General features: G+C 43.7%; 1 protein-coding gene and 1 long non-coding RNA gene across 2 annotated transcripts; both read right to left on the bottom strand.

Moving 5' to 3' along the window:
* Positions 1 to 17: 17 nt before the first annotated feature.
* Cnga2 (cyclic nucleotide gated channel subunit alpha 2) lies at positions 18 to 17,611 on the bottom strand. The gene is made up of 7 exons (XM_034485862.2): positions 17,237 to 17,611; positions 6,568 to 6,703; positions 6,161 to 6,256; positions 5,155 to 5,325; positions 4,005 to 4,112; positions 2,413 to 2,519; positions 18 to 2,128 (listed from the first exon to the last, which is right to left on the bottom strand). Exons 2-7 carry the CDS (start codon positions 6,678 to 6,680, stop codon positions 729 to 731), a joined length of 1,995 nt encoding a protein of 664 aa, XP_034341753.1. The 5' UTR covers positions 6,681 to 6,703; positions 17,237 to 17,611; the 3' UTR covers positions 18 to 728.
* A 2,783-nt stretch (positions 17,612 to 20,394) lies between these two features.
* On the bottom strand, positions 20,395 to 24,041 carry LOC143435606 (uncharacterized). The gene is made up of 3 exons (XR_013106076.1): positions 23,287 to 24,041; positions 21,317 to 21,392; positions 20,395 to 20,954 (listed from the first exon to the last, which is right to left on the bottom strand). It is a non-coding gene; the product is annotated as an uncharacterized LOC143435606 (long non-coding RNA).
* Positions 24,042 to 24,061: the final 20 nt, after the last annotated feature.

Raw genomic sequence — 24,061 nt, 5'->3', positions numbered from 1 at the left:
TGAGTAATAACCACAAGTAGCTGAAAGGGGTTTATTAACTTTTAAGTGCCTCTAATTCACAGTATCTCACCCAACATTAGCCTTCACAAACTCTTCAGAACCTGTGTGCATAAAGGTGTGACAGCCATGTGACAGCCAAAGCTGCCAGCCACCTCCTTCTCAGAGTGACACTGTCTGACAAGGAAGTATTACCTTGAGCACACACACTCAAACCCACCCTACCACTCCCCTCATGGCACTTGCATGTCTTGGGAGACAGGGTAGGGGGTCCAGTGTCTGCAACCAATTATTAAATGCGTACATGTGCATGGAAACAAGCTTTTCAGAGAACACATTAAAAAGGTATTTGGGGCAGAATGCAGTAGGGAGTGACTAGATATAAAGCTAAAAGGAGTCAGGCATTGTGGCACACAGTGTTCTTCAGAGAACACTGTCTAGTTATCTAGTCCCAGAAAGGCCCCAGGAAGGACAATTTAGCTATCCTCTGATTTCTTTTCAGGCTTAGGAGGTCAAGCTCTTGGAAATTCAACCCACATGATCTCCATCGCCCACAAGCTTGGCTGTTAGCTGAACTTGGAGGAGGACTCCAAGGTGTAGCCAAAACCTTAAGCCTCAGCAAGGCTTTGGGGAGACTTCAGAGGGGCATGAGCGTAATGGGTGTAAATGTGAAGTTGTATACAGCACTTCTAACTCCTGGGGTCAAAGCGTGGTTGGATAGGCACCTATGGCTATTCAGCAGCAGCTGGCTCAGGAGTGTTTATCCCATCTGATAGGTAATCATCCTCATGGTTCTCTTTCATCTTTGTCTCCAGCACTGTGATGCGCTGCTTGAGCTTCTGCTGGGCCCCAGTGTACTCAGCCAGCAGGCGGGCAAAGCGAGTGTATAAGGTCTCCATGTTTGTCTCTAGCTGCTCCAGCTTCTCCTGAACATCTACCTCCATACTAGCTGCCACTTCATTCTCATCCAATAGACCTTCCTTCATCAGGATCTCCCTACCCCGTTCTTCCAGGACCTTCTTGGCATCAGGATACTCAGTCACAGCTTCCATAAGATCATCCTTGGACAAGCAGAAGAGATCTGAGTAGCCCAGGCTACGGATATTGGCGGTGCGCCGATTGCCCATTTTGCTACCCTTAATGTTAAGGATACTAATCTCACCAAAGCAGCTTCCAGCTGAGAGCAAAGCATACTGAGTCACACCATCATCAGCTACCACTGCCAACTTGCCCTCCTTGATGATATACATTTCCTTGCCAATGTCCCCCTTACGGCAAATATAATCTCCAGGACTAAAGACCTGAGGACGAAGCTTCAGTACCAGTTCCACCAGCAGGCCAGCTTCACAATCCTGGAATATGCGTACTTTCTTCAGAGTGGACAAGTGAACATTAATGGCTATCTCAGCCCTGAGCTTTGCTGGCAGGTTCTTGAGGACTTCTCGTTCATCTACTGTCTTCTTATTGGTCCACAAGTAGTCAAACCATTTGATGACCTTGGCTTCCATATCTTTGCTGACCTTTCGGAACTGCATGTAGTGTTTAACAGCATCAATCTTGGCCTGGAACTCTGCTCGTGTGGCATTCATGTTGGAGATCATAGAGCCCACATTTCCCACAATAGTGGCAAAGATGAGGACACCAATCAGGAAGTCAAAGATGACAAATAGGTACTCCTCATCCTTTACAGGGGGTGGTGTCTCTCCAATGGTGGTGAGGGTCAGTGTGGACCAGTAAAGGCAGTAAATGTACTCCCTAGCCAGGTAACCATATTCAGGGTCAGTAATGTTGGGGTAAACCCAGGTGTCAACCCCAAAGCCAATGGATTTAGAGATAGCATAGTAAATACAAGCATTCCAGTGGATGATGACCAAGATGTAGAGGACCAGGTTGCTGATTCGGAAGATGTTGGGGTAGCTGGTGCGTGTCTCAGTGCGGTCAAAAAACTCAAACATACGGGCAAAGTGTAACAGACGATTGAAGCGCACCTCTGGGCTGTGGATACCCACAGCAAAATAAATGAGGTCAGTGGGGATGATAGAAGCCACATCCAATTTGAATTGCAAAGTGTGGATATAGTTGTCTCGCAATTTCTTGGGGTCTTTGACCAGGAGCCCCTGTTCTAGGAAGCCTGATAGAGATATAAGCCAACACGTCACTTTTATCCTTAGTCCTATGTCTCCCTATAAGATAATTCTCAACAAGGAACAAATTGTTCACTTAGCCTTCCTTTCTACAGACCACATATCAAGGCAGATCAGAAGAACCCTAAGAAACCCCTGCCAGATTTAACCTCTGTAAGTATGTAAGGCTGTAAGATTTAAAGAGGATCTTAGCAGAGGTCTACCTTCTTGGGTTCAGTTCTTTGAACTTAGGAGTCCAGCTGCCGCCTGTGCATCCCAGGTACTCACTCACCTGTGCGCAGCCGAATGACAAGGTCTGCAATATAGACAGTGTCTGAGAAGTAGTCCAGCACCAGCCACACCACAAAATAGTTTCTCTGTAGATCACTGAAGCAGGCTCTGTAGGAAGACAGGACTGGCTTCATTCACAGACCCTGGTAAGGCCCCGTAGTGGTCCTAAGCTATATACCATATCTGCAGGGAGAGCTTTGTGAGGCCACCAGGGACATGAGTGAGTCACAGCTTAGTGACAATGACTAGTGACTTCTACCTTAACTCTTATTACTAAATAAACATCACTGCATGTATATCACCAATGACCATTGATCATCATCCTTATGTTTTTGACTGAGATCCAGAAACAGAACACATCTTAGTCATGACTATATGCCATATGCCTGGCTCAGGGCCCCAGAATGAAAGTTATCAGTGGTATAAGTTGAATAAAGAAATCAGTCATTAGAAGAACAGCTGACTAGCTTCTTTATTCATTCCTTCAATAGATTCCTATTGAACACATCACTGAACCCTTGCAGGATGAGACTATCTATACACAGGAGTAGGGTTTAAGCTAGAGGTAGTGAGACTAGAAAAGGTTTAGTGGCTATAGGAGCCTTGTATGAAGAATTGGCAAAATAGGTCAATGAATGGGTAGAACTAGTCCAAGGGCAGAATGGTCACATTTAGAACCGAATTCCCCCACAATGTGCAGAACAAATTGGACCGCGACCTTCAGCCATACTGGGACATTGAGAGATAGGGGCCTCTTTCCTGTTATTCCTTTTGCCCAGAATGCTCTTTCTGCCAACTTCACATATTTGAACAGATTGCTACCTCGCACCAAGCTCTCAGCTAAGGTCTCTGACAGACCCATTGTGATGGTTAATTGTCTGCTAACTTGCTACCTGGAGTCCCTAGTTCTGTTGTTCATTTATTTTGTTGCATATTTACATTCAGTCTAGCTGAGACCACTGAAAAAGCAGTAATTATTCCTGTCCTGCTTTTCACCATACACCCAGCAGAAAACTCAGTAAGTATGCAGGCAACCCTTGCTGAGTGAAGGACTGCCATAGGGTACAATGCTATTTGGACTGCTGTTCAGTCCAAGATCAGTCAGCCTTGAAGATTAACCTTAGAGCTCCATCATGTGAATAATGGGGAGCCATTGAATAGTTTTAGAAGAAAGAGTAGTATAACAAGATCCTGCTTTCTACAAAGAATATCAGTTGGAAGTGTGGCAGGTTTACTGTTAAGAGTCAAGTGTACCTGCAAGGCACAGAAGTAAGACTACTGTAACTTTTCCAGAGAGAGTGGAGGAGGATGGCTTTACCAAGGACTGCACTGACATGCACAAAAAAGTAGCTGAAGATTACACTAAAGGGCCAGGTAAAGGAGCAGCATGAAGACTTGATGGTATAGTGACTAATGGGGAGCACTGGGGTAACAGAATAGGTAAAAAGGAATTCAGCAAGAATCAGAAAATGTAGAAGGAGCACTGGGTTATTGCATACTCTCTGTCTAGAGTTGAGATTGTTGTGATGTTAATCCCACTTCCTGTGGACTATGCTTCTGTGATCACTCCCACCCAGGCCCCTCCATGCTCACCTGGCCACCAACAGGCACCAGTTGTAAAGAACAGGCATGGCAATGACAAACAACCAACGGTAATACCAGTCTCCAGCTGGGTCCAAAACAAACAGTTCAAATTTCTTTCTGAAGAGACAAACAGAGATCACTATGATGCTAGAACTCAAGTTTTCAGAAGCCAAAATTCTCCAAAACATCAATGAATTAAGAATATTGGTAGATTGTGGAGTATGTAGTCTTAAGTTTTCCTTTTTTAGAGACCCACAGGCAAATACCAGGCCTCTGATCCATTCTGATCATTGGAAGGTTCATTGCTCCCCTGGCCTCTGAAAGGGCCTTGCCTAGAAAACATATCAAGGACAGAACTTTCAGCCCAGATAGGCTTTCAGGGCTCTGAGGAGTATGTACCTCAGGATGATAAAAGTGCTTTAAGCCTATTGGCAAAGTCCCTTTGGAGAAAAAGAGAGAAACTCCTGGCTAGTGGTCTGTATGTGCTTCCTCCCCATCTTCCCTTATTGTTCTCTGACCTTCAGCCTCCAAATCACTTTCCCAGATGCTTCATCTTAACTTGGCAAGAACATTTTCCCTCCACTAACCAGAGATGGTGAATGTTGGCCAGACATCCACTATTATCTACTTATTCTTCAAACATCAGACCCTCCAATTCTACTCTTTACTTCCCCATCTCTCACTGCCCTCTTCTCAATCACCCGAGTCTCATGCCCCCGGCTCCCACATAAGTCTGTTCAAAAATCTGCTTTTGTGACCTTAGTGGAGCTAGAACAGGCATGGCTTCAATAGTACTTTGTTACTAAGCCTCCCTGCTTGATCATCATGTACTGACTTCTGACGCTTGGGCTGAGCACCTCTTCTGCCCAAATTCACTCCATGGGCAGCAAAAGAATGTCTGACAAAGGATTTACTATGGTGAGAAAATATATTCCAGTTTCCCACAGTAAGGCGATCACTGCTGTTGTGGAGGCCTTGGGTGAGGACAATGGAAATGTTCAGAGTAAAAGGAAACATAGGAAGTCATCTTTCCCCAGTTCTTTACTATAACAGAGCTTAGCACAGCCCTGTACTGCCCCTGATAATAGTTAGAATCTGCCATGGCAGGTTCGGGAATCTTTGGAGCCTCCCCCTCTTGCCAAAGGCTAGCTAGGTGTACTTGGTGCCCTTTCCCTCGCCGTCCTTGTCGCCTTTGCCATCTCCCTGATGAGTTGTCACAGTCTGGAGCTCAGGACCACGAAAGCGCTCTAGGAAGGAGTCAGGCCTTGGTTCTTCCTCGCGGAAATTTTTGTTGGCCCAGTCTCTGATGACCCCCACCAAGTGGACAATCCTAGAGGGAAGAAAGGATTCAGAGCCAAAACAAACAAACAAACAAACAAACAAACTTGTGCTGTTTAAATAACAAGACCTATCTAAGAATGCTCACTGCCTGTTGAGAAAGAGAAGAGGGAAATAGCCCAGGCCATGATTTCCTGTATGCTAAGATCTGGAAAAAAGCCAGCATTGTGGGCAAGTATTAGGACTGAAGTGTGATCTCAAGTACATCCTGTGGGGGAGGATGGCCTTCCAAAGATTTCCTGTGTAATGTGACTTTTCAGTTCACTGTGAAGCACAAACAGATCTTCAAGGCAGGATAGAGATTGTAAAGAATCAGAACAGGCTGGTACAAAGCCTGTCCCAGGCTTCCTGATTTCCCTACAAGGCCTACTACTTTGAGACCCTACATATAGGTCCTTCTGCTGTAAAGAATCCCCTCTTCCCAGTGCTGAGGCAGCCAAATATGAAAGGAAACCTCTCCTTCCTACTCTCAGCTTGCCTTGGAAAAGCATCTAGATCAGTGGTTTTGAGCCTTTCTAATGCTGAGACCCTTTAATACAGTTCCTCATGTTGTAGCGACCCCCAAATATTTCCATTGCTACTTTATAACTGTAATTTTGCTACCATTATGAATTGTAATGTAAATATCTGATATGCAGGCTATCTGATATATAACCCCTGTGAAAGGGTCTTTCAACATGCCCCAAGGGGTTTTGACCCAAAAATTGAGAACCGCTGCTCAAGAGACTTATTTAAAAGTCTAGTGCAGCTAAGAGGAGGGCCTAGTACCCATTTGACAGGTCCCAAGAACAGAAGAGGTGGCAGGTCAGTTTAAGTGGATGACTTACCTTCGGAAGCCACCTCTCCCCCTCCGTGGGGTATCCATCTCTGCCAGCCTCTGCAGTTCTGAAGAAGTATCATCATCAGCTGCCACAGACTGTGGTCTGCAGAAAAAGGCATAGAGTTGACACAAGTTTTCTTAGTATGAGTTGTCTTTTTTCTTAGGACATGCCTAAACATCTCATAGTCCTTTTTGAAGATATCCTACAGCCAATGCAGCTTGCTTTGTCACTGTAAGTCAGAGCTTCAAGGAGGTAGTATAGATTGTGGGCTATTGATAGAATCACCCAATATGAGCTGAGGAAGGAAGGAAGGAAGGGAGAGAAGAAGGAAGAAAGAAAAGAAAAGAAAAGAAAAGAAAAGAAAAGAAAAGAAAAGAAGGAAAACAAAACTCACCCAACTTCTGTGGACTCACCTGCTACCTGCCCTGTGGTCATCTTTGCCATTGGCCTTGATAGAAGGAGGAGGATGATGGTTATGGTTATTAGCTGGAGAGCTCTTCACACCATTGGATTTTTCGGTCATCATCCATGTATATCCAGGGCTCTCACCTGACAAAGCAATAACCAGTTGACTATAGTTCCCATAGAGAGCAGGAGAGCTAGAGATGGACAGAGTGAGAATAGAATAGAACCAGACCCACTGACCTTAATAGTTCATGTGTGAAAAATACACTAAGGCACAGTAAAGAAAACTGCATTATATAAGTTAGCACTGTCTAGATTTTAAATACCACACCAGAGTGAGCAATTATAATCATTTCCTTGGTCCTTATATCCTGAAGCAATGCTGAATTTCATACCTTCATATTGGTATAGCAATCATTATTCGGGGGGGGGCAGGTATGCAGGTTATAAGATTTATTCAAACATGGGAGAGTTGACATATCCACAGAATAGAAGGCATGTCCACAAAATATACTGAGAAAAAGAAATTGAGGAAAGAGCCAGCCACAAGTTAGAAAGAAGGTTGTGTACTACAGTGTCTCTCACCACAGTCAGGAAGAATGGGGTCAGAGGGCCTAAGAGTAATTTTTCTGTTCTAAGGTTGATCTATGTATCTCACTATATGTGGACAGATATGATCAACATGCTCCAAGATTTCTCATGGCTTCTACTGCTGGACACACTACCTCTGACTCCACATCACTGCTATAAATTCTCAGACCAGAGAGTTGAATAAATCAAGACTCTCATGATGAAATCTTGGAGTGGGCAGGGGAAGGTGGTACCTTCAAACTTGGATATGAAAGAAATACCAGGGAAGGTAGAATATTCTTAACAGCCTACATATAGGATTCCAACATTGTCATCACACAGCCAAAGCTCCACTTAGAAATCAGGATGTGGGTGGGTGGCCCCATCCCTCATCCATGGGCCTTGCCTAACCTCTGGATATGGTCTCTACAGGTTTTCTCTTCCCTTTGTTGGGTATTTCAGCTAATGTCATCCCTGTTGCCCAGAATTGCTCTTGCATAAAGGAAATGCAGGGACAAAGAGTGGAGCAGAGACTGAAGGAAAGGCCATCCAGAGACCACCTCACCTGGGGATCCACCCTATATGCAGACACCAAACCCTGACACTATTGCTGATGCCAAGAAGTGCTTGCTGACAGGAGCCTGATATAGCTGTCCCCTGAGAGGCTCTGCCAAAGACTAACAAATCCAGAGGTAGATGCTGGTAGCCAACCATCAGACTGAGCACAGGGACTCCAATGGAGAGTTAGAGAAAGACTGAAGGAGCTGAAGGGGTTTGTAACCTCATAGTAAGAACAACAATATCAACCAACAAGATCACCGCAGAGCTTCCAGGGACTAAACAACCAACCAAAGAGTACACATGGAGGGACCCATGGCTCCAGCTGCAAATGTAGCAGAGGATGGCTTTGTCAGGCATCACTGTGAGGGGAGTCCCTTGGTCCTGTGAAGGCTTGATGCCCCAGCATAGGTGAATGGTAGGGCAGTAAGGCAGGAGTGGGTAGGTGAGTCGGGGAACACCCTCATAGAAGCAGGGAGATGGGAAGGAATATGGGGTTTACTGAGGGGAAACTGGAAAGGGGGGATAATATTTGAAATGTAAATAAATGAAATAACCAATAGCAAGAATGAAATCAAGATGTGTATAGCAGCCTTTGTTCTGGCCTGGCCTGATAACACAACCTCCATTTTTTCTTTGAATATCTTCTTCTTGTTACACAGGAGATCTTGTAAGAACATCCATCCCCACAGAATGCACTCTAGGTCATGCCTGAACCCCAGCACTTGCCCTCAACTCTGACCTCTTTCCAGCCTCTTTCACTTCTTCCAGCATCTGAAGCTGTCACCATGGTGATGGCAGTCACGTCAAGCAGCCTCAGATGCTTTCCTGGTGCTCTCTGTGGGACTATGGCATCAGGATGCTAATGAGGATACCTAAGGGAAAGAAACCAGCATCCACAAGTACTTGCTTGGACCCTGGAGGCAGCAGACCATGGAGACAAAAATGTTCCAGGCAATGGAAATAAATCCAGGGCCATTCACACTGATCAATTTCAGAGCTGATTGTGTTGAAGTGCAAGCTTGCAGATCAGAGGACACTATAACACATATTTTCTCTCTCTAAGCTTTTGACATTAAAAAAAATTCCTCCCCTGTGACTCTATGCAACTTCTCTACCAGAAACAGGCCCTCCTATTTTTCTGACTCCCTTGTGACATCATCTAACCACACATGCATGTCCTTTCATCAGAACTGTCTGTTTAGGGGAACCAGAACAGGCAGCTAAACATTGCCTCAGCTCACACAGTTAGCCAGGTGGTTGTTCTCAATGTCACACTCTGCAAATAACATCATCTACTCCCAAGGCATTTGTTACCAACAGGTCTCTAATCAGCTTCCACACCCATACCTTTAGTTGTCTACTAACCAGTTCCTCTGAGGGATGTCTGACCCTCAAAGCACAGATAACCAAAACCACATTTGCCACATATGCCTATAAATTAGCCACTTTTTTCAGTTTGCCAGTATCCTAACAGGGCTTTCTTTCTGGCAAGTCACTTAAGTCAGAAACTTGGATTTCACCATAATGATTTGCTTCCTTGATGACAGCCAAGCAGCATTTCTCAAGAGTTAATGCCTCCTCCTTCAATGTGTCAAGCATCTGTCGGTAATCTGCCAATGTTGCCTTCACCATGACTCCCAAAGCCTGTTGCAATAGGCTCTTACAGGTCAGCACTCCTTGGGGTTTGGCCTGGACACTGTCACAGTTTGCCTGACAAGAGAGTTACTCTTGTACAAATCCATCCTCATATCATGAATGTACAAGAATAGAGAATAGAGGCAGAGTTCAAAATGGCTACAGCTATGCAAATATTCCAAGTATCCAACTAAAAGGAAGACAAGGATGGGTACAGATAGAAGGCTTGAAAAGCACAAGAAGAGAGTTCCCAAGGAAGATGGCTATCTCTCAAGGCCAATGCCCGGTGGACTTCACAGAGAGTCCATACTTCTGCCCCATGAGATGAGAGATGGAAGAAAAGCTGGGACAAAAGATAGGTCCTTTGTGGGAGAGCAATAAGAAGAGCATCAAGGAATTATGTTTCAGGAGGTGATGAGTAGGAGGTGAGGGACAAGAGATAGAACTGTGACATAATTGTGAGTCTGCAATCTTGGCCAAGAAAGGACAGAAACACAGTGAGAATGAAGAGGGTGTATGGTTGAGAAATGTTCTCTTTGTGCTGCTATTGTTAAAATTTACTTTTGTGTTGCCATTTTTGTTGTTTTTATTTTTTCATCAAGGCGTTAACAAAGCAAGCTTAGCAGTTTTGAGAAAGAATTCAGTAGAAAATTAATTTTTGTGCTTGAGACCAATTCTACTAGAAGTAAAGCCCACGAAACTGGGTGTGTTAGGTGGGGTCAGGTGCCAAAGGAATGAGATTAAAATTTAGCAAGTGCATTAGGAAGGGCTACCAACGGACAATAAGGAAAGAAAGTCCTGGCTAATTTAGGAAGAAGTGGGGTTAGTGAGAATCAATTCACTTCTGCAAACATAAGCATTATAAATGAAGAGGGAGAGGACTCCACCTTCAGAGGTGCCATGCTGCCTTGGCTACAAACTTTGGAGGAGGCGAGGTTTTCAATAGGAATAAATAAGAGGATTCAAAGGATTTTAAGGACAAAATGAAGCTTGGCAAGAAAAACAACAGGCCACATAGTTGCTGCAGAGAAAATAGCTGGACGGGGATCTGAGGTGAAGAGTGGGAGCCCCAAGAAAAGTGCTTTCCAAACTTACAGTAAGGCACGTTAATGCCATTTTCAAAAAAGCCCAGTCTCAATCATCAAGTCCTTCTGGGCCTCTTCTCATCTACTAGCTGAGTATATAGATACCCAGCCTGGCACAAGAAATTTCTTCAACTTTGGCTGAAAGTATTTCCAGAGTTTCTTCAGAGTATGCATAATGATGCAAAAGCCAGAAAGACAGAGTCCAAATCTATCATAAACCAAGGCTAGATGTTCTGGTTCATAACTCTCTAAAATATGAACTGCTGCTCAAATCTCTTATTCACTTATCACACACCAGTCACCTACTGGGAGACAATCCCTGAGCTGGGTACTAAAGCTAGAGATGGTAGTCTAACAAAGTCTACAGGAACATCAGGGTTACTCCCAGGTGAACTAAGGAGACAACAAAGGAACACAGTCCATCTTAGAAGCCATTCTCTGTTCATGTTCTAATTCTTTTTCTGAGCAAAATATCAGTAATTCTTTCCTTTCTCTTTGAAATAATAAGCTTTCCTTGCCTCCTTCTCCTGCTCCTTCCATACCCTCTGTTTTCCCTTTTCTTTGAAGACTTGCTCCCCCTTTTCTCAATACTAAAGCTTCGGTTGTTGTGAGGTAGCTTTTAATATATCTGAATGGTGACAATTTAAAAACCTCTAATACAAGCTCAACTTCTTCTCTGAACTTCAGTTTGATGGAAAAGGTACCTCGGGATTAATATGTCTAGAATCATGCTCTTGATCTTTCCCTCCAAACACTTTCTTATATGAATCTGCATTCTTCTAGTAATGTGGGTCCAAACCATTTGTGTTTTGTCCATTCCTTTCACATTTGTCCCACTAAACATTCAAAGCACCAGCTCACTATCTCTATCACGATTAATTTAATCCAAGCTACTAACTTTTATTAGTGCTTGACATTGTAGATAATAAATGAATGAGCTTTAGGTAGTTTGTTGATTAATTGTTCCTTCACTCCTCCACTTTCTCTCTCTCTCTCTCTCTCTCTCTCTCTCTCTCTCTCTCTCTCTCTCTCTCTCATTTATTCACGTTATGCTTCTTTTACATTAGATTACTTTGAAAGAATATACATTTGTCTTGGGTAAGATGGTATAACAGAGCTTGAGTATACCCTCCAGAATGCAATAACCATACATAGAAAAGAAAAGATATGAAATAACATTTTGCAGGATTTTAAACATTAGGCAACAAATAGCTGTAATTCTTAGGTGTAAGGAAACAAATAAAACAGTCTTGTAGTCAACACTCATTTTCCCTGTGATCTTTTTAGGCCATAATATGGAGGGAGAAATGAAACTAGACCTTAATGGATTCCCTGGGCTGAGGAAAGAGCAGACTCCAAAGAGACCAGAATAGCTGGGCTTTGCAGAGCATCACATTGGAAGAGTAGACAGGCAGACAGGCAGACAGGCAGACAGGCAGACAGACAGACACAGACAAACGAAGATAGAGAGACATAGACAGAGATGTACCATTCTCCTAAATCCAAATATTACAGGTCTCAGTCTTCAGATGAGGAGTGATGCCACCTGTCAGATTAGAAAACCTAATTGCTTGTGGGGTCTTGGGTAGAATATCCAAATATCAGCAGTAAGGAGTGTGTAGTCCCTACCACTGAGTAACATGATACTATTGAAAACTCTTAAAAGTAAAACCCAAATGCATTACAGTCTTCCTAAGCAACTAAAATGCAATATTTTAAAACACCCCAAAATGTTATTTTAAAAAAGCCAAAAGAGTTGGGGATACACCTTCTCCCACTTTTAGGGACCCCAGGAAAACACCAAACTAACAGCCATAGCATTTAGGCAGAGGACCTGATACAGACCCATGCATGTCCTGTGCTTGCTGCTTCAGCCTCTGTAAGCTGATATGAGCCCTGCTTAGTTGATTTGTAGGGCCATGTTCTCTATGTTCCTCTGACTCCTACAATCTTCCCTCTCCCTCTTCAATGGAGTTTCCCCAAGTCTGAGGGGAGAGACCTGATGGAGATCTCAAATTTAGACTCTCACCACATAGTATGGGTCTCTGCACCTGCTCTCATATACTCAGAGGAAGCCTCTTGGATGACAACTGGATGAAGCATCAATCAATGATTATAGCAGAATATTATTATTATTAAGAATACTTTTATTGATTATTTTTGTTTTATCCAGCCTTGATATGGGGGGAGTTGTTTTGTCTTATTGTGTCTTGTTTTGTCCTAACTAGCTATCTCTTTTCTGAAGAGGAAACAGAATGGTAGTGAATAAAAGGGAAAAGGGAATTGGAGGGGAAACTGTGAGAAAGATGTATTGTATGAGATAAGGATCTATTTTCAATATGTGTGTGAATATGTATACGTGCCTATATACATATATATTCCAACATTCAATAAGATAAAAAATTCATAATATATTGTATTCACTTTAAAATGACAACATATGCCAATAATTTCCCCATAACAAGAAGTAAACAAGTTATTAATTGGAAAAAGAATTGGTGAATTAACAGACAACACATTAAATTATTGAAATTGTATTACCTATATTCAAAAATTCATGCTTAAATATGGAATATATGTTTAAAAATACTTGTCAGACTCCTAGAGATTTAAAATAAATTTATGAAATAAAAAGCACCACAGTGGTATTTCAGTGCTCATGGGTGATTGGATCCAGGGCCCTACTGACAGAAATATGATGATTCTTTGCAGGAAAGGTCTAGCACCACAGTTGAATATAAACTATGCAGGTTCTACCATATTCTTTAAGCTCTTTTAAAACAAATTATTTTTATTTTATTTCATTTTATGTATGTGGGTGCTTTGCCTGCATGCATGTATGTGCACCACGCCGTGCATGCCTGGTGACCACAGAGGTCAGAAGAGAGTGTTGCAACCAGGAAACTGGAATTACAGAAGGCTGTGAAGCACCATGTAGGTTCTGGGTACTGAAGCAGGATCCTATGCAAGAGAAACAAGTGCTCTTAGCTGCTAAGCCACCTCTCCTGCTCTTTCCACATTCTTTAAAATGTTTCTAGATGCTTTATAATAAGTTATTCAATGCCAATGCTATAAGAATCCAAGAAAAGAGCAAATCAGTATTAGTATTGCTATGGGGCAAGTTCAGTGGCATGCTGTAGGTTTTCATAAAGTTTCTAGAGGGTAAGAAATTAAAAAGACAGTTTGAAAAATATCTCAATGTTTTTCAAAATTGATGAAGCTATAAATGTACAGATAGAAGCTCAATGACATGTGTGTGTATGTGTGAGCATGTGCACACACACACACACACACACACACACACACACATATCATGAAGAAAACTACACCTAGGCAAAGTGTAACTAAATTGTCCAAATTCATTGATAATGGGACATTTTAAAATAAAATTTGTGAGATAAGGTATATTAAACACTGAGTGACAAGCATAATAAATAACATCATGTGTGTCATTACAACACAAGCATTTCTACTAAACTTCAGGCTTCCCTTCCAACTTTCAATCAACAATTTTTCTCTGGTTGCCTATAGGAAGGTATCATCCATCTCATCCCAAGTCCCAGTGAGTTTGGTCACACCCCTCAGCTCTCTGATAGGCAGACATTTATGAGTAGCCAGGACTTCAAGATTCTTAACTGCCAGCATTCAGGATGGCTTGACATGCAGACTTCTCTGTTAAAAGATGCCCAATCTCTTCCTCTATATCTCCAATTTTCTACCAAGTTTCCCAGGTCCAATAGTGACGGCCATATCAAGACCATACTATCCTTATTGAAAGTACCTTTCATGTACTGCCTGGAGGCAAACAGCCTTACCCAGTGCTGTTTTGCCGCCAGCAAAATAGTCATGCACATTGGTAAACAGAAGGGAGAACTCAAGAAGTGTGGCATGAATATAGGGAAGGATAGAGGGAGTAAGGCATAGAGACTAGAACTTGATGAGGTTCTGTGGACTCTCAGAAGAAAGACTTTAGAGAATGGAAATGCTGATCATGAACCATGGGGTAAGGGAAAGTAGTCTCTCATAGTTCAGCTCACTCTGACTTCTAGTTCAAGTTCAAACTGAGTCTAGCCAAGATTTCCCACAATGTTTGTGTTCTCTTCCATAAAAAGGTCTTAGCTAGAAATTAGCCCCCATCTCCAGTCACTGTAGTGGAAAAGTCCTGAGTGGCGAGCAAGGGATGGTACCAAGTGCCATATCATTTACACAGTAAGCAGTGGAACATCAAGGCAAGCTGGCAACCACAAAGCAATGTGGCTCACCAAGTAGAAGCAATGGATCTCCCATCAGGCAGCTGGAATCTCACAATTCAGGATCAAAGTCACACTTACTGTGCATTTACCTTGTGCTAAGCCATTGACTTAAATCAATTTATTTAATCCTAATGACAGTCTCACAAGATTGGTGTTATACTACCCATTGCACAGATTCACAGCTAGACAATCTGGCTCTGAAAGCACATTCAGTCACAGGAAGAACTTAGAAAGTACATAATGCCAAGGAGTTGTTTATCAGCAGCAAGGGGAAAGCTAGGGCCAGAATTTTACAAGGGGTAGCATTCTCTTGAAGGTGGAGCTGAAGTTGCTGCCACCCAGGAAGAACAGTTGTCTGGGGCTCAACTGTGAGGATAGCCAGGTGAGCTGAGGGTAGGAGGAGGGTAAGTGAGGTATTCATTATGTGGACCCACTGGGCAGGTGAAAGCATGTGATGTTGAGCCTGCCTTCATTTTCATTAGCTGTTCCGAGGCCAGGCTTGAGACAATACCTCTATGAAACTGACACTGCTTGACTCCTTTTACAATAAATAAAACCCTCAGCACAGCATGTAAGCTTTGTCAAAGAGTCCTAGTGAGCGAATGTAGTTGTAGCTTATTCCTTTAACAAGCAGCTGACACTTCTAGTGTAGGATTCTTTGGTATTGGAAATGTGTGTCTGGTCTGCCTTTTTCGGGACATACTTCACATCTTTACAATAAAAGATGAGGGTGGAGTGACACACCTAGGCCCAGCTATGCACAGTCCATGCCGCAGGGGAGGCTGGACCCCTAGCAATTGGATTTTTCCTGAAAACCTTCTTATCCTCATATCCCTAGGTACTTACAGGCTGTCTATGTCTCCTGGGAAGAGACAATGGGCCCCTGGACAATGTATATCCCAACCTGATACTGATACGACACTGTATTTCTGAGATCAGGTTCCTGTCTTACCTCTCTGGTGTCTCAGCTGAGAAAAGTTTATCTTTCCTCACATGTCTCCAATCCAGAAACTTACTCATTATTTTTGATACCTCCCACTAAACTCCCAAATATTGCTTGTTCTACTGCTGAACTTTCTCTTCTCTTCCCCATTCTTCCTGACTACTTGCTACCTCAGGGTTTATCTATACCCTTGGCATAGATTTGGCTCCTTGTTTCTCTACATTTAGGCATTTAGATCCCCAAGATTTTCCTTTTATCCACCTTCCTTGACAGGTGAGTTGGTATGTGCACACCTGGACCCAACTATCACCCTCACTTTGAAAGCCATGCAGAAAAACTTTATCCTAAAAAGAAGCCTTTAAAGTCTGGGACATTTCTGTTCCATTTAGCCTATTTCATTTAAACCTGTTTCAGTTACAATCACACAATAGAAACATGATATATAGTAAATGAATGAATGAATGAATGAATGAATGAATGAGTTAAAGAATGACTAAATGGATTCTTTAAACTTGTTCTGCACTTTTCCAACTCCACATCTTGTCTCATGCCTACTTTGCCTCACATCTATATTATAAACGTAATATCTCCTAATCATGACCTAAGATGTACTTGCTTTTGATCTACCACAGTTGAACCTCAACTTGAAGCTATAGATACCTGCCATGAAAGCTCTCAGTTTTACTCTCCCTGAAGGAGGCAGCCACTAACAAGTAAAATTAGAGAAAAGTGGAAAGGGTCCTTTTGGGGAGAAGAAAGGGTCTGAGGTCCTGTTGACAGAAAATCTAGGAATAAAAGCATTCTAACACTAGTCAACTCTTATTGTTTCAATCCAATGTGGATGGAACCTACACATCCTTTCCTGGACTCAGGTAGAAGGTCAAAACAAAGATACTGAGCCTGCTGCAGCCCTTCAGAGTCTGTTCCTGCCCTAGGCCTATGGCTTGACTCAAGAACCTTCTCTCAATCAGAAGGTCCAGCAGATGCATGATCCAACTGGCAGAAAGTCTTGATCCCAAGTCTGGGGAGCCTGGGGTATGTACTTTAATCTAAGGATTTATCGGGCAGGCTTGAATGACTCTCCAACAGCCAAAGTAAAGGCTGAAATCCCAGTAGTATTACTGCATCATGTAACCCCTCCCCTCACCATGGCACAGACAGCCACAGCGCTGCAAGCTATACTTTCCCTGTGCTCTAAGGCTTGTAGGCCTAGAAATGCTATAGGCCAGAAAGAACGAGGAGAAAGGTATTATAGGAAGATGTATAGGCTCAATACTCTCCTGCAAAAACAATGCCTAGCTAAGCTTTCTCTCATCCTCTTTATCTTCTTCCTGTTAGAGAACAAAGTTCAGGTGTCTCGGGGAAAGTCTGGTGTGATAGCCCCTGCCACCACCTTCCTAGGGGACCAAATATTTCACCTGGCTGCTTTGATAGGGTTCAATTTTTTGGATGAGTAGCCAGTTACCTCTACCCTGCTAAGGTGCCATGCATAGGAGGGCCCTTGTCAATCACAGCTTTAAGGTCTGTGGGTTTTATCTTCATAAGTTCTAGCCCCGACTTCCATATAAGCCCCTCCAGCCCATGGGCACCAGAAAGTTGAGCATGTCCCCTTCTTCCCCATTTTGCTCACCAATCAGATGGTTTCAGAGACCCGGGGCCCAAATCAACATCTGTTGTTCTGTCCACACCAGCTCCAATCAAAGAGAAGCTCTTGGGAGCTCATGAGCGTTGAAACTTGCAGATTTCCTGCTTCTTCTGTTGCCTAGCCAGACAAGGTTCTCTGAGACCCAAACAAACAACAGCAGCCTCCCAATCAGAGATCTATCCCACGTTGTCTGATACCAGCCCAGGAAGCCAACAGAGGAGCAATGGAGCACATAGCCACAGCTAGGTGAGATTGCGAGCCTAGTTCAGGGTGCCCCTGGCCCTTGGAGAAGCTGTCTTCAATGTAGTCTGTGCACACCCATGGCTATCAACAACTGAGAACTAGATACTAGGCTGCCTCTCTGTGGAAGCTGCTTGTCTGGCCCCTCCCAAGCTCCCTAAGGGACTCTTCCTTGCACAGAGCAGGTACAAAGTTTTCTATCTGGAGATTGAACACTGCGAGCTCATGGCCACCAAATCGCTGCCTTAAAGTGCTGACAGTGTTCCAGGAAACCCACCTTATTGGAAGCTAAATCAGGGAGAAATCTGGAAGAGAAAAGAGAAACGACTCAAAGAGGGAAAAATCAATGGGTTTAAGCCTCTCACAGGGGCCAGGATTTGGGAATTGAAAGAGAGCAAGTCAACCTTTGGCTCCTTTTCAAGAGATCAGGATTCTAAGCTGTTCCTAGGTGTACTAGGTCCCTGCCCTCTGCCTTCCAGTTCCCACAACACCTTCTTCCCCCAGCTGCTAAGAGGACAACCTGCAAAAGAAATGTTGCAATATACAGTTTCAGCTTGGGCTGGAGAGATGGCTCAGCCGTTAAAGGCTAGGCTCACAACAAAAAATAGAGTTTCAGCTTTTGCCCAGGACTGGCTGTGACTGGGAATCAGACTAGTGAGGAGGGCCCTGCTGGGAGCCTTCAGTTTCCACACCTGCGCAGGTGTTATTTGGACCACTAGGCTCTTCCAAAGTGAGTAGCCATAAAGTCTCTAACTGATGTCCTGAGATTAAAGCCTAGTGCAAACACAAATACACATAAAATCTGCATGGAACAGCATGGAGAGTTTGCAGGACACATTTTAAACCACGTGGAAGGGCTTGGCAGGAGAAGTTAAGGATTGTTTTAGCTAATGTCTACCTTTATTCAGGAGACTGTATTCATGTGTGACATGTACAATTGAATATTTTGAAAATGTAGCATGGATGGCACATAGTGAAGTGTACCACAAAACAGTGGTAGTTAGAATGAACATTCTTCAGTGGAGACTTTTGCATAGAAAGTGTTCCTTAAAGACCAAGTGTATAACCTCAGAAAAAATTGTTCTCTGGGGACACTAATGAGTCTTCTACCAGCACTTTCCTTCTGCTGGGCATCAGCGATGCAGAATTCAGTGAAAACTAGGCCCTACACCCTCACAAGCTACCAATCAGTAAAATGCTGCTATGTTCTTCTAATCCCAGGCCTAGGTAACATGGAAGACATTTGTGGGGATTAGCAGAATGATGTAGAAGAGTCCCCTCCCCTGTGAGCAGGTGTAAATGAGTTTCTTCCCACATGCATGTGCACTGGAAACACTGCTTCTCCTTGGAGAAAGTCACAGTTTGGGGTAGAAGGAAATATAATCAGAGAACAAATGATCCAGATGGGTTATTAGCCTAAATGACAAGCAAGGGATTCTGTCAAAAGTCACCGTGTCCGGGTCTGATCTAGGAGACCTCCTAGGTGGGGCAGGCAGTTAGAAGAAACCTGCTCCTAGTCCTGTCACAAGCAACCAAGCAGCCACACTGTGGGCCAGACGGAGAGGAGGCAGGCAGAGCACATGCAAGAACTCCACCTGAGCTCACCTAGCTCAGGTGTTCCTCCAGGGGTCACTGGGCTGTTTGTTTGCAACTCAGCTAAATTGCTCCCAGGAGGGAGTCTTTGTTTCACAACATATTTTCAACCAGACTTTTCCTGCAAACATGTCTTGTCTGCACAGGCACAGGAGCACCCAGGTCCCAAAGGACAGTTAGCCCAGCCTGGTTACACCCTCTCTTCCTTGGAGTTTCCCTATGGAGCTCAGTTGGGACAGGATAAGATAGACATGTATGGGAAGACCTCTAGGTATCTAGTTCATAAGCCCATCTCTACCCTGGGATGGCCTTCTGTACCACTAAAGGCAGTGGGGGCACTGTAGTGGTAGCAAGGAGTGCCACATGCTGCCCTTGTGTGAACAGCTAGATCTCTCCAGCTACCTATTTCTCTTAAGCATCTTCTCTCTGCATTGTGGAGCCTAGCCCCTATACTCAGTTCTCTCTATATTTGGTAACAGAATTCTCCTTTGGATAGAGAAATATTGATAGATATGGCTGTCTGGGAAAATTCCACTTAGTTGCAAAGGTGATGTAAAAGTTCTAGGATCCCACACCCAGAAAGATTTGTCACTGAGCTCCTTTCACATTCATTATATCAGAGCCCTCATGAGCTAAGCATCCCAGGAAACAATTCACAGGTACACAGAACTGGATTCTGATAGTATCAGTGCTAACTCCAAGCCAGTTAACAATGAACCTTAAAACTCTCAAATGTTTGTCAACCACTTGGTCCCAGTAAAGGACTAGCAGCCAGGCAAGCCTGCCCAATGGCTAGACCATCTGAGAGGTGATTTCTAGGGATATAGATACGAAGGGTAGGGCTGTAACATCTCTAACTCTTTCAAAACTTCATTTCTCAGACACTCAGTAGAAAGCAGGCCACTCTGTAACCTAAGACTCAGGAGAACCTAGCTTAGACACACCACTTTCTCTGTCTTGCTAGAAAAGGCCAGAGATGTGTTTTCCCTCTCAGGAACTTATTTTTCCCAGGAAAATGGAAAGATTTCTGGTCCTTTTCATGACATTTTCTCTGAAATGTCTTGCAATCAATCATTGACAGGGCATCAATTGGAAAGACTGTGTGAAATCTTGCTTGGGCTAGAGTCACTGTAGGGGAAGGTAGGCAATGGTGAATACCAGGAACCTTGGGGCAATAGCAGCAACCCTGGGGCAATAGCAGCAACCCAGTCTCAGGTTGGGACCAGAAGGCTAGCCTCTTGTACACCTTCCTAACCCTGCCAAAAGCAAATTTTATATGAAGAACTCCTGGTGCCAGGTTTTGCTGCAGTCATGAAGTGTTTATTGAGCATGTTCTTTGAGCAAAAGCTTGAGTGGTATGGAAGCAAACAAGGGAGGGATACAAAGCCAAACCCTGCTCACAGAAGATGGAAGAGAAGAAATTCTGGGTGACAAAGGCAGGTGGTAATATCTAATGCTGGTGTTTCTGTCAGGGCTGGTATCATCCTCCAATTCATTCAAAGGAGTGACATCCCAACCCAGACACACCTGTGTGATGCTACCCAGTGATTACCTAGCCTTCTAGCAGCTAAAATCTCACAGTAGTGTGAATTCATCTCCAGGCAGGAGGCCTGATCAGAGGTAAAAAATCAACTGCTACCTGAGGGCTGCTGGGAAAGGGGTAGGCAAGGTATCCCTGGAAGCAAAGGAAAGAGGGAAGAGGGGATGGCTCCATCAGGGTTCTGATGCCTGTAAATCTTCACTGGAGTAACCAAAGCCACAGGTGGCCTATGCAGACAGACACCAATAGAGTAAAGAGCACAGTCTCCTTGTGGTGCCAGGTCAAATCCTGGTCCTCAAGGACACGAAGCCGACCAGAAATCACTTGCATCTGTGGTGGGATCAAACACAGGGCTGGTGAGCAGAAATCGCTTTTATGGGAAAGGCAATGTATAAGGGTAGGGTGCAAATATGACCTTAAAATGAAATAAAATTGTATTGCCTTTGTTCCCCCTTCCATCTCCTTTTCTCTTCCCCAGTTCCCATCAAGCAAGTCCAGAAAAGAGGAATATCAAGGGTTCAACAAGGAGGTACCCAAGCCACAAGGCCTGAGAAGAAGAGAAAAGAGCCTGACCTCACCTCATTTGTTACAGGATATGATTATGAAAAAGGCTATGAAAACTCAGGGGGTGGCTTTGTTCACAGCTGCCAAGGCACTATGATGCTTCCTCCACCTGTACAGCAGATACTTACCTGCCTTCTCATGACTTCCATCTCCAGGCCATTGGGCTCTTCCAGGCCAATCTCTGCCATTATATCTACCTCCAGACTGTTGGAAGAAAATGGCACAAGGGTCAGAGGTGCTGGTGGTCATAGACAAGTTATAGAACAATCAAGTAAGCCTAGAAGCTTTTTGAATAAATATTCCAGTCTTTCCCTTGTGTGGTAAAGAAGTGTGAGGGTCTGCCAGAGCATATGAAGATCCCAAATGGCCAAGAGCCAGTAGTACCTCAATACTTCACATACATACAACTGCTTCTTGACCTGGATGCTCAGAAGTCCCTATGACCCTGCCCCCTGCTTGTTCCTCCTCAGGTAGTCAGTGACAAGGCAATTCATCCCTTCCTACTCATAAGGGAATTCCCCCCCCCCCGGGGAAGTTGCCGGGAAACTCCTGGAGATGGGCATCACCATGGCTCTGCTCTATTGGCACCACGGGCATCTGCACCTGATGTTCCTACAGAAAAAAAGAAAACACCCTTCCAAATCACCTGTTCAGCCCCCACATTGTGCCAGAATCAACAGTGCACCCCACCAGATAGGAGTCCCACAATGCCATATCATCTTCCTACCCACCCACGCTATACCTATTGGTTGCTTCTAGCCTTGCATGCTGTGGCAAGGGTAGTACAGTGACTGACTTCTCTGTCATCTGGTAGAACCTTTACATACAGATGTCTTTTGAAAAGCCAAGTTACCTACTGAAGAAGAATATAACCCCTCAACTTCATTTTAAATAATTTAAAAGAAAACACCATTTCACACCATGGAGATTTATAAAAAATTGCATAGTAATCCCTTGGTACTTATGGGAACTGTTTCTAGACCCTGGTCTTATGGTTACCCAAATCAGCAGATTCTCAAGTCCCTTATGAAAAATATCATACTATAGCACAAGCATATCCTCTTATATAATTGAAATAATTTTATATTAGTTATAATGTTTAATAAAATGTAAGTGCTGTCTTATACTATATGGTGTAGAGAACCATGGCAAGAAAAACACATGTACATGTTCTCTACAGATATGATTGCCTAACCCCCAGCCTCAGATACTGTCCACTGAAGGTTGGTTAACTCAATGGTTACAAGACCTATGAATGCAGAGAGCCAACTGTAGATGTATTCTCCAGTAAACATGTCTATTGGTTTGCAGATTCCCAGCATTCAAGCCCTAGCATTACACAGGACAGCCCTGACCTTTCAATGGACTATTCTGCTCTCATTTGCTTTCTTAGAATACAGAAGTTTCCTCCTCCCAATAATCAACTTGTAGCTGTATCTACCATGAGCAGACAGGAAACCCAAAAGTAACTACTCCCACTCTAACCTAGCTACCATATGTCAATACCCCATTTCTTGGGACGAGGTCTGGTCATATTCCAAAATGACTGGCCCGAACCAGATCCAGAAGGCTCTTGCTCTGCCCTTGAATGTCTTTGGATTCCCCCCAAAGTGATTCACGGTCTATCACTTCTAGAAAGAAGAACAAATACTTCTGTGAATACAGTTAAACATTGTACCTGGACTTCCTAGATATTGGAGACTGCAGGAAGAATGCCCCAAAGGTTTAGAAATCATTCAGTACCAACTCACTTCTGACTCCAGCCTATCATCTGTTCAAAAATTCAGTATGTATTTACTGAAGACCTGACACTGGGCCTAGGATTCTGTAGAGTGATCACTGATCAACCATCAACCATCTCTGTATAAGGGAGAATAGGAAATAAAAATAAGAAAAGAATTTATCAGTGTAAATTTAGATCCAAACAGGCTATTATGGCAGGAGAAAAGCAGGAATCAACACTGAGCATCCAAAAAAAGACAAATAGCCTTCCAGATGAAGTAAACAGCATACACAATAGCTGTGGGATGTTGTAGAAGAATCACAAGTAGATCCACATGATTAATTATATCCAAGGAGCCTTTTAGGGGATTCTCACCTGGCATCACCAGCTGTTCTTGGCTTTGTTCAGTGTTTCCATTTCCCAGATCTTCAGAAGTGGACATTTCTAACTCTTCTTTGACACAGGAGAAACTTCTTTCCATCACCATCAGGTATTCATTTATAACTGTGCTCAGGGTGGAAGGCACAGAGAAGACACTTGGAAATGCTCCTATTCCAGGGGTAGAAGTGCAAGGGACTTATATTATCAGAAGAGGGTGGAGCCGAGTCTCCCTCTCTTTGCTCAGGCCTTGGATTGGTACCTTGTGATGCCACTGTATCTTGTTGGTGGAGCTCGTGGCTTTCTTTTCTGCTGCTATGTAAGCAACTTAGGAGAAGAGATAGAACTCCAAGACTTGTTGCTTATGGTAACTGCCCTGATTTACCACCCCTTGATTTTGCTACTCATGGGTAGGTTGGGCCCATCCTCCATCATGGTCTAAGAAGAGACTAGGACTGGCATAGGGCCATCCTATGTGCCAGGAAACATCCATAAGTGCCCAAGTCACTGTTAGATCCCAGGCTTATCATGGTTCCCACAAGCCCAGCATTGCCTAATAATCTAGGGTATGGCACTCTATCAGAGGAGATTCTCTGTACAGAACATCCTGCCTCTTCCAATGCAGAGTCACCAGGCAAAGCAAATGACCTTATCTGATCCTTACTTTGGGCAGGATGTATGGAGAGGTAAGAGAGACATGCTGGGCTTGGGTACACTGATGCAAATTTCAGCCCTGCCTCACTTTTCCTACTAATTAGACCAGCTTAATGTG

The sequence above is a fragment of the Arvicanthis niloticus genome, chromosome X (assembly GCF_011762505.2).
Source record: "Arvicanthis niloticus isolate mArvNil1 chromosome X, mArvNil1.pat.X, whole genome shotgun sequence".
Lineage (NCBI taxonomy): Eukaryota > Metazoa > Chordata > Mammalia > Rodentia > Muridae > Arvicanthis > Arvicanthis niloticus.
Note: the sequence above shows the minus strand (reverse complement) of the source record. Positions and strands in the feature narration are given on the sequence as shown.

What these genes read in the sequence shown, in the direction of transcription:
- Cnga2 (XM_034485862.2), bottom strand. Translation starts at nt 6,680, where the DNA reads ATGATGACCGAAAAATCCAATGGTGTGAAGAGCTCTCCAGCTAATAAC. An exon ending in GACCACAGGGCAGGTAGCAG is followed by an intron (nt 6,257 to 6,567) that starts GTGAGTCCACAG and finishes CTTTTTCTGCAG; the next exon opens with ACCACAGTCTGTGGCAGCTG. An exon ending in TGGTGCCTGTTGGTGGCCAG is followed by an intron (nt 2,520 to 4,004) that starts GTGAGCATGGAG and finishes GTCTTCCTACAG; the next exon opens with AGCCTGCTTCAGTGATCTAC.